At 51.1% G+C, this 14,584-nt stretch overlaps 1 protein-coding gene across 1 annotated transcript in view; it reads left to right on the forward strand.

The window, feature by feature from the left end:
* Nucleotides 1–37: 37 nt before the first annotated feature.
* The window catches only part of MSI1 (musashi RNA binding protein 1), a 28,535-nt gene continuing 13,988 nt past the window's right edge, over nucleotides 38–14,584 (forward strand). Inside the window, exons 1-4 of the mRNA XM_009642834.2 lie at nucleotides 38–111; nucleotides 225–309; nucleotides 5,032–5,073; nucleotides 6,830–6,922. Coding sequence (XP_009641129.1) covers nucleotides 83–111; nucleotides 225–309; nucleotides 5,032–5,073; nucleotides 6,830–6,922 — 249 coding nt within the window. The 5' untranslated portion in view covers nucleotides 38–82. The remainder of the gene's footprint in view (nucleotides 112–224; nucleotides 310–5,031; nucleotides 5,074–6,829; nucleotides 6,923–14,584) is intronic.

A 14,584-nucleotide genomic window follows, 5' to 3' on the forward strand; every position in this document is an offset into this window, starting at 1 on the left:
ACACCCAACGGTGGGCGCTGTGCTTGCAGAGGGCTTGCGGGAGTACTTCAGCCAGTTCGGCGAGGTGAAGGAGTGCCTGGTGATGCGGGACCCGCTGACAAAGAGATCCAGGTGAGAGGCCGGGCCCGCGCCTCCCTTCGCCCCCGCCGCGGCCCGGCCGCCACTTTAACCAACTTTCTCTCTTCTCTCCGCATCCCCTCTCCTGCCCGGGCTGCGGGGCTCAGGGGCTTCGGGTTCGTCACGTTCATGGACCAGGCTGGCGTCGACAAGGTCCTGGCCCAATCCAGACATGAACTGGACTCCAAGACGGTGAGATGACTTCTCTCATCTCAGGGGTGCATTTGCCGGCAGAGCGGCTGTGCTCGGAGCAGCCGTCGATTGCGGTGTTTGATTTCCAGTTAGAGGTCGTAAACTATCGATTCCTGATAGGGATTGATCAGCCCCTTCTCCGCCCCTCTCACTGGTGGGTAGCCTGGCTGCCGCCCAAGCACCGGGCTCACCGTCAGCCCGGGGCTGATGTCCCAGCACGGGTCTGCAGATCCCGGTGATGGTTTTTCTCCTACCCATCGGTCGTAAGGCCCCTCTGAGGAGCGACCGTGGCCCTCTTGGAGCTGGGACACCTGAGCGCGTTTGGGGCAAGGATTTGCACTGGGAAACAGATGCGGCTGTGTTTGGGGAGAAGGGAGCCGCCCCTGCCCCCCCGTGTGCTGCCGAGCACTGCTCTTTCCCCAGGGGTGCTGTCCTCCATCACCCAGGCCCTGCTTTCCCCGGCCACGGTGGCCCATGCCCTCCCCTCAGCAGAGAGCCTTCGTGCCATGCGCCCCAGAGACTTGCCCATGGTTTCCCCGGGTAAAGTTTTTGTAACGGTTGTGGAGGTTCAAGACTTTATTGTCTCCAAGCGTGGCCAGCGCCCGCCCATGTGGGCCACCACCGGCCTCTTGGAGCGGCCGCAGCTCCGGCACTCGCTCTGCACAAGTAGGGGCTGATTAGGAGCCCTGGCTGGGCCAGCAGAAAGATATTGGTGGCTCCCTGGGTCAGTAGTGTGTCGTGCCCGGTCCTGCCTTGAAAATCTGCAGTGCTTGGGAGATGTGCAGGCTGTTTTGGGGGGTGGGGGTGAGGTGTCTGAGTGGGAGGTCCCTTCTCTGTAGTTTTAGTGACTTGCCTTCCCCTGAATTCCTTTTCCTTATTGCTGCCCCGGGGTGAAGGTGAGGGTAGGGATGGGGGAGCGGGTGGGGGCTGCGAGGGGGTGGCACGGTGAGGGGAGATGTTCTGGCTCCGGGCACAGACTGCTGAGAAGTCCAAACGCGCAACTTTATTTCTTCCAGCGCATGGCTCGGGCATCCTAGCCTTTATCTCGGCAGAAGGGAGAGGGCGGGAGAGCGAGACCCCCTTTCTTAGCGTTTACGGCATGAGTTGCAGCGAGATTTATGTCTGTTCCTGTTTAACTGCCTGGATCGCTCCCTTTGATGTGCACAGGTCCTTCCTCCCCACGGGAGCTCCCGGTTAAACCTACCCCAGCCTTCCTGGCCGAGGCTGGGTCCCCAGGACTCCCAGCCCTCCTCCTTTCAGGAGTGATGTAAAGTGAGTTTTGCTCTGGGGGAGGGTTATGGTGAAGTGTTTTGAGGAGGGCCCAGGGCTTGCTTTTTTTTCTCTTTCTTTTTTTTACTAGCCTGTGTAAACACGGCCTCTCCTCAGCTAGTCCCGTCATGAGTCTGCGGGCTGGCATAGACCCCTCTTGGAAAGGCAAGTGATGGATGTCTGTTGTAGCACTAATCCCGAAAGCGTTGCGGGGCTCGGAGCGAGCCGAAACCCGCTGTCTCCATTCTTCTCCCCGAACTGCCGCTGCCGCCTGCGCCAAGCTGCTCTGCAGCCCACCGTGCAGCCCGCGAGGATGGGGAGGGACGGGGGGGCGGACGGCGGGCGCTGCGGGAGAACAGAACGGCCTCGTGGCGCAGGGCGCGTGGGGACTGGCCAGCCATTGAAATTCCCGGCTGCATCTGCTCCGCTCGGCCCGCCGGCGCGGTAGAGAGAATGGGGGCAGTTTTGCCAGGGCCCTTCCTTTGTTAGGAACTTTGATCCTCTCCCCTCTTCCTCTTTATTTTTTATTTAGCGCGGTTTTCAGCTGGGTCAGATGTTTTGGGGTGTTTTGCCTGGTGAGAGGTTGGTCTTGTGGTACCATGTGGAGCCTCCGTATGGCTTTTCCCTGCTGAGCTGAAAGGCTCTGCTGTGAGTCATGGGTTAAATGACACAAACTCATCTGAATCCTAATTTAGGGTTTTATGAAACTTTGCAGGAAAAGGCCTGGTGTCCTGGAAGGACAGCCTTCTCTCAAGGCTCGGTGTCTCCTGGCAAGCAGCGCTTGATAGACAGTGTCTGCCCAACTTGTTGCTTCATTGTTTTCCGATTCTTCCTACCCTAACGAGGGCTGTTGGCCCAATTCTCCGGGGAAACCTTGTGCTTTTCAGACTCCTCTTTGTTTGTAAGCTAGATAGCAGCAGCCTACGGGGTTATTTATGGAAATGCTTGATATGAGAATTGGCTTTGCAGTCTCAAGGTAAAAGATCTGCGTGACTTTGTAAAGCTGCGGCTGGCCGCTGCCTTGAGCTTCTTCTTTATGTGCTCCGGGAAGAGCCGGCTTGGCGGTGCTGGGTCGCCCTGTCGTTTCTTTGTTGCCGTTACTGAGTTTTTGCTGGGTTTGTCTTTTGTGGCGGAGGGAGCGATCTGCGGCTCTCGGGCAGCGCTGACTAACGGAGCGGAGGTAGCCATGGAGGTGCGATGAATGAACAAACCCAGTTCTGAGGTCTCGCGGGTCCTTCCCTGCCCTCCCCCTGCTCTGGGGCACCAATACCAGCCGGGTTAACGCAGGAGTTACGTGACCTGAGCTATTAAATGGTGCCGTAGGATGCCTGAAGAGTGTTAATGAGGAGCCCGGCCGGCCCGCTTGGTACACCTGCGACATCAGTGGGATTCCTCGTCCCCAAAGCCTTGTGGGGTGAAGTGGAAGCAGTTTGTGCTCAAGTGACTTCCACTCACCGCAGCCTGATCCCGGGGTTTTGTTTTTTGGATACAATCTGAGCAGTTCTGAATGCTCTTACTCTTAGCAGATTTCTATCTAGGTTCGTAAAAAGGATCCGTTACGTCAGTGGGTGACACTGAAACACAACTCCTCCAGGGCTATTTGTTTTAACACCAGAAATTGAGGGAATAAGGTACCAGTGCTTTTGCTTTAATTAGAAGGACTCCAGCCACCGAGGAGCAGTCCAGTTCAAGTAACTTGAGTCCAGCACTGAACTCGCTCCCCTCCGCGTGTTCCCAGGACTGCCCCTGCAGTCGGTTGCCCTGGCCTCCCTCTACCTGCAACAATAGCTGGTTGTGCAGAAGAATTTGTGAAATGACTGCCTGCTCCCTCCAGCCAGGAGGACGCGTTATCTCTGCCCAGTTGATCACACTCAGGGTAATGAGAAAATGAGGCCGAGCTTAGCATTGCTGAGTATGAAAGCATCTTCTTGGCAGGAGCTGAATGACACTGGCTGAGAAGTAAAAGACAGTAGATTATTGTTTTTGCTTATTATCTGCCATCAACCTCCTGGTCTCCTGCCGTCCCCTGTCCTCAGAATTCGCCGTGGGTGTCTGCACTAGCCAGGAAGCGGTGGGGGTGTGTGTGTGTGTGCGCGGGGAGGGGAGGGAGGGTTCGGATGCCCCAGGGAGGCACCAGAGGGTGTGCTGATCTGCCGGTGCTTGGGGAGGGAGGTTTATTTTTGAGTTTATTTGTGCTCTTCACTTTTGCCTCTGTTTACTTACGTGCTGAGTTTATTTATGTTGGTAGGCTGTGAGTCAGGATGGAGGTGGGGAAGGCAGGGAGAGAAGCTGGTGGAAGGGTGCGGGGAGGCTGAGCTCCGGGGCTGTGTGACAAGTGAAAGGATGCGGGACGGGAGGGCGGCCAGGCTGGAAAGCTGAACAAAGCAGCGAGAGGAGCTGGAGAAACACAGCTTCCTTTTGGGCTGTTTGTGCTGGCCTGCTGATGGGATGGGGCTCCGGGCTGCCCTCCCAGCTGCAGCCTGTCCAAGTGCGGGGATGAGCCAGACCTGCCTTTACCACAGGTCTTTGTAAGCTGATTTGTAGGTCTGGATCATCCCTGATGTGATGTAACTTTACAGGAGTCGCTGTAAAAATAGGCTATAAAGAAAGAGGTGGTGGCTGAGGAGGAGAGGAGGCTTCGTGGGCGTTTGGCTTGCAGCTGCATTAGTGTTGTCCCGGCTTTTGTGGTGGTGTGAGGCCAATGCAGGCACGCGCTCATCCGTGCTGAGCCCAGCAGAACCCGCGGCACCTGGATGGCGGCGCGGGGACCGGCAGCTCCGGCCGGCGGCAGGTTTATAGAGAAGCTGAACAGGCACAATGGAGGGCTCAGCCTGCGGAGGGGAGGCATCGCGTCATTGTGTGCAGCGCAGCCTGGGGAGAGGGGCAGGACACTGCCCTGCACCCGCAGCCTCCGCAGCCTGGGGGGCTTCGGAATCCTCAGTTTAATTTGTGCCATCCTGTCTGCTCTTTTATTTCTTCACCCTGTGTTTCGTGGGATGAAGTGTTTGGCTTTTTGTGTGCTGCCTCTTTTCTGTCCTGTTACTACCCAGGTGAGCTCTGTGCTTGTAGGTAGAGTGAAGGGGGAGAGCAAAAAGGCAAAAGAAAGCACTTTTAATACGAGGCCGGTGATGCAGGGCACCCAGGGGCTGGCTGAGCGGGAGGGTGCAGCCCAGTCTGTTAATCCCAGCATGTGATGGGCTCTCAGATGCATCTGGCCAGTGCTCAGCCGGAGATGGACCACTGCATGCTGGGACTTGTAGTCTCCCTGGATTACACCTTAGCGAGAGGGAAAGATGTCTGCAGCCAGCTTCGTTTTATGCACCTCGGGTAGATTATTTGGGTTTTTAGCAAGGTGCCACGTGGGCAGACACAGCCGTGCGCATGGAGGAAACCCTGCCTCTGTGAATAGGCATCAAAAGCGTGTTCACCTGTTCCTCCCCACATCTCTTTCAGATTGACCCGAAGGTAGCCTTCCCCCGCCGAGCACAGCCCAAGGTAAGCACTGCGGGCAGCCTTTGCCACTCCAAAGGGTGAAATTCGTGGTGGTGAATCTTGTCCCTCTGTGCAAGGTCGCCAGTGCACGCAGCGGAGTTGCTCCCTGGGGTTTGCTCAGGACTCACCTGGAGCGGGAGCTGCTCTGCTACGCTGCCAGCATGACGTGCTGCACTGCAGTACGCTGCTGTCGGGCTCGCAGCGCAGCGCTGGGGGCTTGCGTGGCACTGGGGGAACTGGGAGGCCCCTCAGTTATGCTTTAGGATGCACTAGTTAGAGCTGGTGAAGTACGTGCTGCCCAGGGTGAACTTAGTCTTTCCAAAGTTGCAGCCAGTGTCTGGAAGTTTTGGGCCTAAGGAGATACAGAACAGCTCCATGCTGCGATGTGATACAGGTAGAAAGAGGGCTGAGTGTATGCACGTGCGTGTGTACGAATAGGTGTACGGCAGAGAGGGGGAGAAGGATTTCATTTTGTGAAATGCCCTTGTGCGCTTCAGCACTGGAAAAGGTAGAAGGAGGTCGGTGTTGGGCTTTATCCACAAGAGGCTCTGGCATCAAAATATGCTGTTGCAGGAACTTCTTCCAGGCACACACCTAGAAACTTTTAACTGAGGAGCCAGCAGCAGGCTGGAGAGCCTTCAGACTTTGGGTTTCCCTTTAACTTTGCTCTTGGACAGGAGTTTTCAAGTTCAGAGTCTAGACTCCCAAGTGCTGTCATGGGAGAAAGAGCTGGGGAGAAGCAGTGTCAAGAAGCAGAGAGGGAAGAGGAGACTGGTGCCGGGAGGGAAGGAAGGGGGATCAGGCACTGAGAACAATTGGTGAGCAGGTATCCCAAGTAACTGGAGCCAGGAAGCACATGGTAGGAATTGGGTTAATTCCATTAAGCAGTTTGGTGACAGAAGGTGCTTTAGTGTTAGAACGGGCTGCTCTCCAAGCCAGGGAATTGCTGCGGATTAGCCCTATGCTCCTTGGGGTAATTAGGACCATGTGTTCCTCTGAGAGCAGGGGTGTAGCCAAGCAGCTAAGGGGAGGATGCAGCTGGAGAGCTGGTTCAAAGGATGTCGGTGTGCCTCAGCCTGGCAGCAATGGCTCCTCTCAGGGTAGTTTTCTTCCTTGTCCCAGTTGCATGACTGACAAGTGGCAGAGGGATCTGCCCTTTGCCTTCTTGTAAAGGCAAAAGAGATTTAACTGGAAGTTGACTGGACTCCATTTAAGTGACTGAGGAATGGGTGTGAAATGAGGCTTACTCCATGCAAGACCGGATGCTTTGCAATTTGCAAGCTAGGAGGGCGAAGCCTGGGGAGCGCTGGCAGGCCTCCTGCCCATCTTCCTGCTCTGGGAAGCAGAGCAGGCATCTCTGCAGGAGCCTGGAGGAGGCCGGCTGTGCAAAGTGGCAGGGCTGCAGGAAGAGCTGGAGGGCTGGGGAGGGGATGGTTGTGCCCTGCACCTTTGAAGTGGTGTGAAGGTGCCAAGAGACTAGCAACAGGTTAGCAATGGGAGAGGCTGGTAAGGTGCTGTCCGAGGAGGAGGTGGTGGCTGGGCACTGGCAAGCGCGGTGGGGCAGCGCAAGGGTGAGAGCATGCCTCGGGGTCTGGCGTGGGACAGACCTGCTGGCCACGTTTGTCCAGGGGGCCTTGAGAAGGTGGAACTCAGCTGCAGAAAAGGGGCAGGCACATCCCGGCAGCAGAGGGGCCTTTTGAGTCTCATTCTCTGCTGGCTCTGGGTTTACTTGGTGAATTCCTGTCCTTCCCTTTTCCAGATGGTGACCCGAACGAAGAAGATATTTGTGGGTGGTCTGTCCGTGAACACTACTGTGGAGGATGTGAAACAATATTTCGAGCAGTTTGGGAAGGTAAGTCTCTTGAGTGGTGTTGGATCAAAGCTGTTGCTTCTGGGGCAAAAAGGAGTTTTCTGAACTTCTGTGGAGGCGGGATTAGGAGCCTGTGGGTCTTCTGCATGGGGTTAAGTAGATCGAAGGTCAGTTACAGGCATTGGGTGGCTGTAATGTCTCTGTAGGGGCTACAGCCAGTGATTGATGCCCTGTGTTGATTTGAAACAAAGAATTTGTGCTTGTTCCTGGAGTCAGTAGGACCTGGGCTAGGGGAAATAGCTTTCCATTTTTTCCCAGTCCAGAGGCCTCTTATGGCATTTTAGTCCTGCAGATTTGCAGTTTGCTTAAACACTGGAGGAAGGTTTGTAGATACTCTGAACAGAGTGGCTGCAGCATCAGACCTGTGATTTTGGCCTGTTCCTAACTCTAAGCCTTGTGATTGATAGTTCAGTAATCCTTTACTAAAATAAGCCTTTTGGTCCTGAAACTTCTCCTGCTGAGTCCTGGGCAAGTGGTGATGTTGTTTTTGGATGTTTGAAGAAAATTTGGCACTATGGCTGTGCCTTGTGTTGGGCTGGCTCTTCTGTGCCAGCTGGCAGCTCAGGGAAGGGTGGGCTTCTGTGAACTGAAGTCACTTGTGCCGTGGTCCGTGAAAGCCAGGTGTGCAAACTGTGAGTCGGAACGGTATCGGAGGATAGAAGAGGGCTCAGTCTTGGCCCTTTAGTGCCCTGACAGGAGGTTGTGAGCATCCCCAGGAGCAATCTCAGTAGTATTAGGCTGAAGGATCCCAAGATTTTTAATGGGATTAGGAACTGAAGGGGATCATCATACCCAAATGCTGAGTGTGGTCACCTTTGGGGCAAGGCGCTGTTATTCAATGGTGTTGTGGATGGGTTTGTTGTTTGGGGCAGGAAGTGTTGGATTCTGTAGCTGTTGGGACTTTCCTGCCTGGCTGGGGAGGCAGAACACAGTTTGCTGGGTGGTAATCTGGCCAGGATGTTGCTGATAGCATCGTGGATATGGGGAAAGTACCACAGGAACTGTGGAGTGTGAGGGATGAAAGATTTGGTATTAATTTTCTTCTGAAAGATCCTGCAAAAGGGTGATGTTGTGTTAAGGCATACTAATCAGTAAAATGAAAGGGAGTTTTGTATCCAGTTTTGCTATATCGTTGGAACTTTGGGGCGGAAAGTTTGGAATGAGTGTTTGCTCAGTACCTTTGTTCAGCTTCCGAAGTCAAATCTGCATGTCCTGCTATGCTATCGTGACTGCAAAGTAGGACTCCTTTGTATTTCTGTTCTAAGTCCTAAGAGAAGGTGGCAATAGCAAACATGGTCAGATATCCCCATGTTTGCTAGTTGTTAGCTCTGTGTGGTTTTATTTTCTATTAGAAATAAGCAAACTCCATTGTGTCCTGAAGAGTTTTTACATGGTGTCACTGAAGGTGTCACTGCTAAATGTGGAGTTGTCTGTGTGTCTGTGTTGGCTGAAGGTTGTTAGTTTGACTTGCTTGTGCTTCTGTGCTGCTGATGGATGCGTTCGATGGGAAAACAGAATGTCTTGGGCGTAATCCCCCTTTAGCCTTAACTGTACCTCTGTTAGTTTGAAGCAGAAGCATCTCACGTAGCACTCTTTACAAGCAGTTAGAGTTGCTCTAGTCAGAGAAGTAATTTCCAGTTCTTTTGGGGCGTTATGCTGTTATGTTCCTCTTGTTTAATGGTCATGTGCTGAAAGGTGTCCTGACGTCAGGAGACTGGCAAGAACTGGTTGTGTCAGATTGTTTTCTTGGGACTGAGCAGAAGGGAGAGTTCTGCATAGCTCAGTGCGATTCATTTCTGAAGAACCAGCATCCCAGTCAACATCCGGCACGCAAAATCTTCACGAGGCCGATGCAGCTGGCCTCTTGGCTGTGGGGAGTTTCCAGGGGGAGAAGTCAGGGCTGGTCCCACGGTCTCTCTGGTTTTGGGGCAAATTTTCTGACTCAACTGGCCATTGCAGCTGAGGAGAGGCTCCTCGGAGCTCTTGCATAATGCATTTCTCCTGGCCTGCAACCATCTTCTAGGCTAAGCCCCAAATAATTCACCGAAGGCTAGGGGAACTGTTTCCTGACAAATTCTCTCCAGTTGGTAGCTCCGTATGGCTGATGCACAGGATCAGTGGGAAAGCGTATTTCAGAGGAAAGTTGCCATGGCCATCAGCTCTGGGGTTCTGAGCTCTGAATGCACCGTTCTGTGGTTTCTAGGGCTAAGAAAAGCCTGTTGCCTTCAGTTTCAGATGTGACTCATGGAGATCATGATTTTGGTATGCAGGCTCTTTTGGTGTTTGTTTATGATGCTCTGGGGCCTCCTAGCTTTCAGAGGTCTCCTAGGATCCCTCCTTCAGAGGTACTCTTGGCACCTGACTCTGTGGTCTTCATCTCTCCAATTTATGCCATCTTTAAGTGAGAGGTGGTGAAGCTTTGGTTATGTCATCCTCATCTTGGAAAGCCCCTCTGAAAAAATCTTTCCTAAGTAATTTCGTTGAGTACTTCTTCTGGAATTGAATTAGGACTGTCTGAAAAGGAATTGTTAAGGATGCCCTTCCTTACCCAAGGAAATGGCTTTGTCTGTGTTCCCTCTTCTTCTGAGCAGTCCCACAGTTTTCTAGGACTTGGTGGGAGAAAAATCACTCCTCTTTCCTCCTGTCTGTCCAGAGAGGCATGGGAACGCTTAGATGTAGAGAAGAGAGAGCGGGGAGCACCAAGTCGTCCTGTCTCAATTCCTCAAGATCAAGGTACCAGGTTCCCAGGGGTGATTTTTAGTCAGTCTTTGAGAATCCAGTGGCAAGCTCAGTTCAGATCTCAGCTTCACGGAGAGATCATCCTCTGCTTCTGAGGACAAGGGAGTACAGACTGCTGAATGGGTTTGGTGTGAAAGTTATCTTCTAGGTAACACTCAGGCCGCAAGCCTAACTGTGTCTTAAGATTTGCCACCACTTAAGGCCTTAATTAGGGTAGATGCTTTTTGAAAAATACATTTTAGTCCAGATGGAAAACATGCACATGCTGTAGAAGTTGGGAGAAGAAGTGCAGTACAGACGAGGTCAAATTAGATTATCATCATGTTCTCTCTGCTCCAAATCTGCAATTCACATGTCTACCAAGGTAGTTAGCGTTGGTGCATCTCAGGTGAGAAACAGCACACTGTGTATGTCTGTTAGCAGGAAAAAAAATGGAAGTTTGGTTGGGTTGGATATGAAAGGGCTTCCCATTTCATAAAACAAAATTCCCAAGTCTGATTTTTCCATTTTGGTATTTCTGCTTACTCTCCTATTTTTTGTTTGTTTTGTTTTCTTTCCTTGCTTCTTTCCAAAATCTTCTCTCAGCTTTGTAAAATGGAAGTGGCAAAAGAAAAATGAAAATGCGTGAGGAGGAAATCCATGAGTATTACTTAGGGATAAAGGAAGAAAGGGAAAGGCTGGCACCCCAGTTCTTCATATCAAAATATTTGGTTTTAACAGGCACAAAAGGTGAAGCTTCAAAGAGGATCCCAAATACAGTGTGAGTGTCTGTGCTTCAAGGAAGGATCACTTCTTTGTTTTCCTTCCAAAACAGTGAATGAAAAATATGGGCTGCTGTTTTGCTGAGGAAGAAAATACAGAGGTTTTTTTTTAGTACAGTGAGCAAGACTGAGAAGTGCTCTCAAGCTGGCTATGGTTTGTCAGGTGCAGCTGCTAGGGCTTTGAACATAGTGGGATCTCTAGGAAACACTTCTGGCTCCAAAAATTGCATCTCTCTGAGATGCAAGCTAAGGCCACGGACATGCTTTCTAAAGGAGATTATTTTTTCAACTGTAGGACAGAAGTCCTGGAAAGAATTGCATTCACAGTATGTGTAGCCAAGTGTCTTGGCTTAAGTTGGATGGTGTGGGACATCTTTAGACTGCACGAGGAAGTATTTCAATAGCCTCTCTAGATTCAGGCTACCACCCTCACTGAAACCTGACACAGAAAGAGAGGAGGAAGATATCTTGCGCCTACCACCTCAGGCATAGCTAGTCCTCTGTCTAGTTCAACATGTATGAGGATGCCTCGGAGGAGTTCGAGTCCCAGCTTCCTCCTTCTCTACTTCAACGTGTGGGAACATGTTGTTCTGTATTATTTTTTGGGGGAAAAAGGGCTTGTCCATCAGAGTAATTTCTTGGGTCCATTGGGTCACTGATCTTGCAAGCAAGGTTATTTGTTTCAAATAATAACTGAAAAAGATCATCTTTCTTTTTCAAGGGCTGGTCTGATGAGGTTTTGTGTAAAGTCAAATAAATTGCAAGATAGGAGGATCAGAACAAAAAAGGTCTTTTTGTCATGGAGCTTATCTACACTGTAAAGTCTTTGCCCCAGGATGTTGTTGCTAAAATTTGCATAGGCTCCAAAATGATTGGACAAATTCATGGAAGGTCTTTTAAATGCACAGACATCCCTTTGAGTTCAGGATATCCCTGAATCACAAACTGCTGGAAGGTGATGGAGTATTCTGGGGTCTATTGTAATATCCTTGCCTTGTCTTTATGTTCTTCCAAAGGTGTCTGTTGTTGGTTGGTATCTTGGGGGGTGCTGGGCAAGGTGGACCTCTGCTCTAACTTGGTGCAGCCAATCTTTTGTTTGTTGTTAGGAGAGAAGCTGGCCCTTTCAGAAACTAAAAATGCAGAGGTACTGGAAGAAATGGGGGCCTGGACCCAATTCAGGTGTTTGAACTCATAATTTTCTTGGGTGCGTTTGCATTTCATGAAGCAGAAGTGCAAGAAATATATTCACAATGACGTCTTTGCATGACTCACTAATCAGTTGTGGCTCCAAGAGTGCTTGAAAAGTGCTTAAAAGCAGTCTGCATCTCTCCCTGGGCCCCCAGGTGATCTGCGTATGTGGATGAGTCGGTCACGAAAGCTCAGCCTCTCTGTGAGGCAGATCATGCCCTGAGAGAGATCTGCTCTCTAAAAATACCCTGGAAGCAAACAAGAAAAAAGATCTGCTGAGGTCTGAGGAAGATTCTGACCTTTAGGCTGCCATCTAATACTCTGTCCAAATTCTGGACTGTTTGCCTCAGACAGGTTCAGACTTCACTTGGACGACAACTCCAGTCCTGTCCCGACCAAGAGAAAACCACCATATCTGAGGTGCTGGATTTGATGAGGGCTTGTGTGTCTGTCACAAATGCACATTCATGTACACCTGCCAGAAAAACAGTGTGGCTGACTTGGGTATATGAAATGAGTTTTCCCTGCTGACTAATTGGAGAACCTTTAGATGCTGATGGGGAATTTCTTTAAAGGAAGACTTGTTCCTGTGCTTATGGTGGGCACAATTTCCTTCACTTTGGATCAGGAGAATGTTAATTAATTAATCCTTAATCTGCTGCTCTCTGGAAATTTCAGGGATCAAAGCTACTTGTCAACCTGCTGCGGGTTTCCAAACTGGATTTTGGATTTTTTTCCACAGATCAGAGGGCAATTTATGCAAATTCTCGCATGTAACATGGTTGCAATGAACAGATGGGGAGGGGAGGAGAAGGGGAATCTGATCACCTCTCTTGCGGCAGTAGGCAGTTTGGCTTGTGGTAACAATGCCTCTGGAACAAAGGGTTCTCTGTGCTCCGCATCTGGTAGGCAGATAGCCAAAAATGCTGTAGCAGTAATGGTCATTCAGGTCTTCAGTGGTTCATTTGATATTTGCCAGGTGCCCGTGGCGCAGTGCAAAGAGCGGGCAGGAACACCTGGACAGGCTGTCCTGCTCACCTGTGGCACGGAGCAGGCTCTGTCCCTTGCCTGAGGCTCATTCCCAGAGTTTTGAGAATGGCTCTGCAGAGTGGGGTAAGAAGGATCTTTGAGATGTGCGGGCACAGCTCGCCTGCTCCCTGGAGCCAGGCTCTGGGTTGGTGCGTTCTCCTCCCCAGATTCGGCTTGGCCTGTTTGAGCAGTTGGGAGAACCTTGCAGGGTTGCTGATGCCACGGGATGGCCAAGTCATTTCTAGATCGTTTTGCTTTACATTCCCTGTGTTGAAGCAGACTCGTCAGCTATTATTCTTCTGCCTGATTTTTCTACGACTATGTTGCCATGGTTCCTCCTAGGACTAGCCAAGCCATCTTTAGTTACTGTTCAGGTGGAAGACACTTGTTTCTAGAAAGACTTAGCTTGAATATTTACAACTGCTTTCAAGATCTGCCCATGTGGAAGTACATCCAACTTTTCTCATCAAACTTGTGTTGAAAATGTTATTATTATTTTTTTAGTCCGCATGAGGCTGTCATTGGCTTCCTCCTTTGCAGACACCTGTGACTGTCCCAGGAAGATTGAAAGATGATAGAGTGGGACTAAGTCATCGAAAAAAAAAATCAGGCCTTTTGGCCAAGGCCAGGTGGATCGTGCTGTGTTCTGTTTTGGTCTGAAATGCCTCATATCTCTGCACCTGAATATTTTGGCTGGGCTGAGGGCTGCTTTGGTGGAGAGTCTCTCTCTGGGACCTATGACTGTCACTTTGCCTTCTTGTCACCACCACACTGCTCTCATCAAAACCAGGTGCTGGTTTCAGAAGGGCCTGTCTCCTCTCGGGAAGGTGCTGCTCGCTGCCCTCCTGCAGGAGGTCATAGCAGTGGCAAATCCGTGGAGGATTAGAAGAGCTTCCTCCCCAGGGCCAAACCTTTTTTCACTTTCTGAATGTGTTACCTCCACTGAGCCAAAGCCTTTACCTTTCTTCCACTCCCATTTGGTTTTTTCAAAGCTAGAGAGCCACCAGAGACAGAATTGACAGGAGGTGATGTTGGACATCTTGAGTTTAAGGCTTGGGGGTGTGATACCCCAGAACAGCCAAGTACCTGCCAGAGAAGTTGTCTCCTGTGGTGCCTTGGGAAGGATGCAGCTAGAGAGCAAGTGTCACTGCTTTGGGGATCCCCTCTTTTTTCCTTGATGTTTTTGACCCTTGTGGCTAAACACAAGGAGAGACATCACTCCTCAGAATTAACAAACCTTGAACTTCTAACCTCACATGTTGGATAACTGAAGCCTGGACCAGCAAGTTAAATTGTTCCCTGGGAGAGAGCCTTGACCACTAAGCTAAACAGTTTTCTAGTAAAGTGATCTGCTGCTTTGGCTATGTTTAAAGAATTGAAACAAATATTTATTTAAGGGGGGGGAAGAGAATAGGGAGAAAGACAATTCACCCAGCAAAAACGCCTTTGTTAAAGTACAGATATGACCATAGATTATTTCCACACCCTATTAAAAATGAATTTAGGGGCGTTTCTGACTCTTTAAGTGCCATTTTCCACCCACTTCTATATCCACTTCTTGGGTAGTTGACCTGCTTCATCCCTACCAACCATCAGGGATTGGCTGGAGATGGCACCTCCATTCCTTTCCCCCTGGAGGGGCCCAAATGCCCTGTTCCCAAATATCCCTGTACCCCCATTCTTTGCAACACCACACCCCTGGCGCCGTATCCCCTCGGCTCCCTCACAACCCGCCTCAGCCCAGGCCTGCTGCCTCCCTCGGGGGTGGGTGGAGGCAAGATGGCGCCTTTTTCTCACCAGAAGCAGGGCTGGGACCGGGACAAAGTCGGTGCAGGAGGGGTCTCGCTGTGGGACCTTACTCCTTGAGGCGTGAACCCCTTGTGCCTGAGGGTGGTTTGCCTGTGAGGGCCTGCGGGAGGGCACCCGC

This window comes from Egretta garzetta, unplaced genomic scaffold (genome assembly GCF_000687185.1).
Source record: "Egretta garzetta isolate BGI_Z169 unplaced genomic scaffold, ASM68718v1 scaffold7, whole genome shotgun sequence".
NCBI lineage: Eukaryota > Metazoa > Chordata > Aves > Pelecaniformes > Ardeidae > Egretta > Egretta garzetta.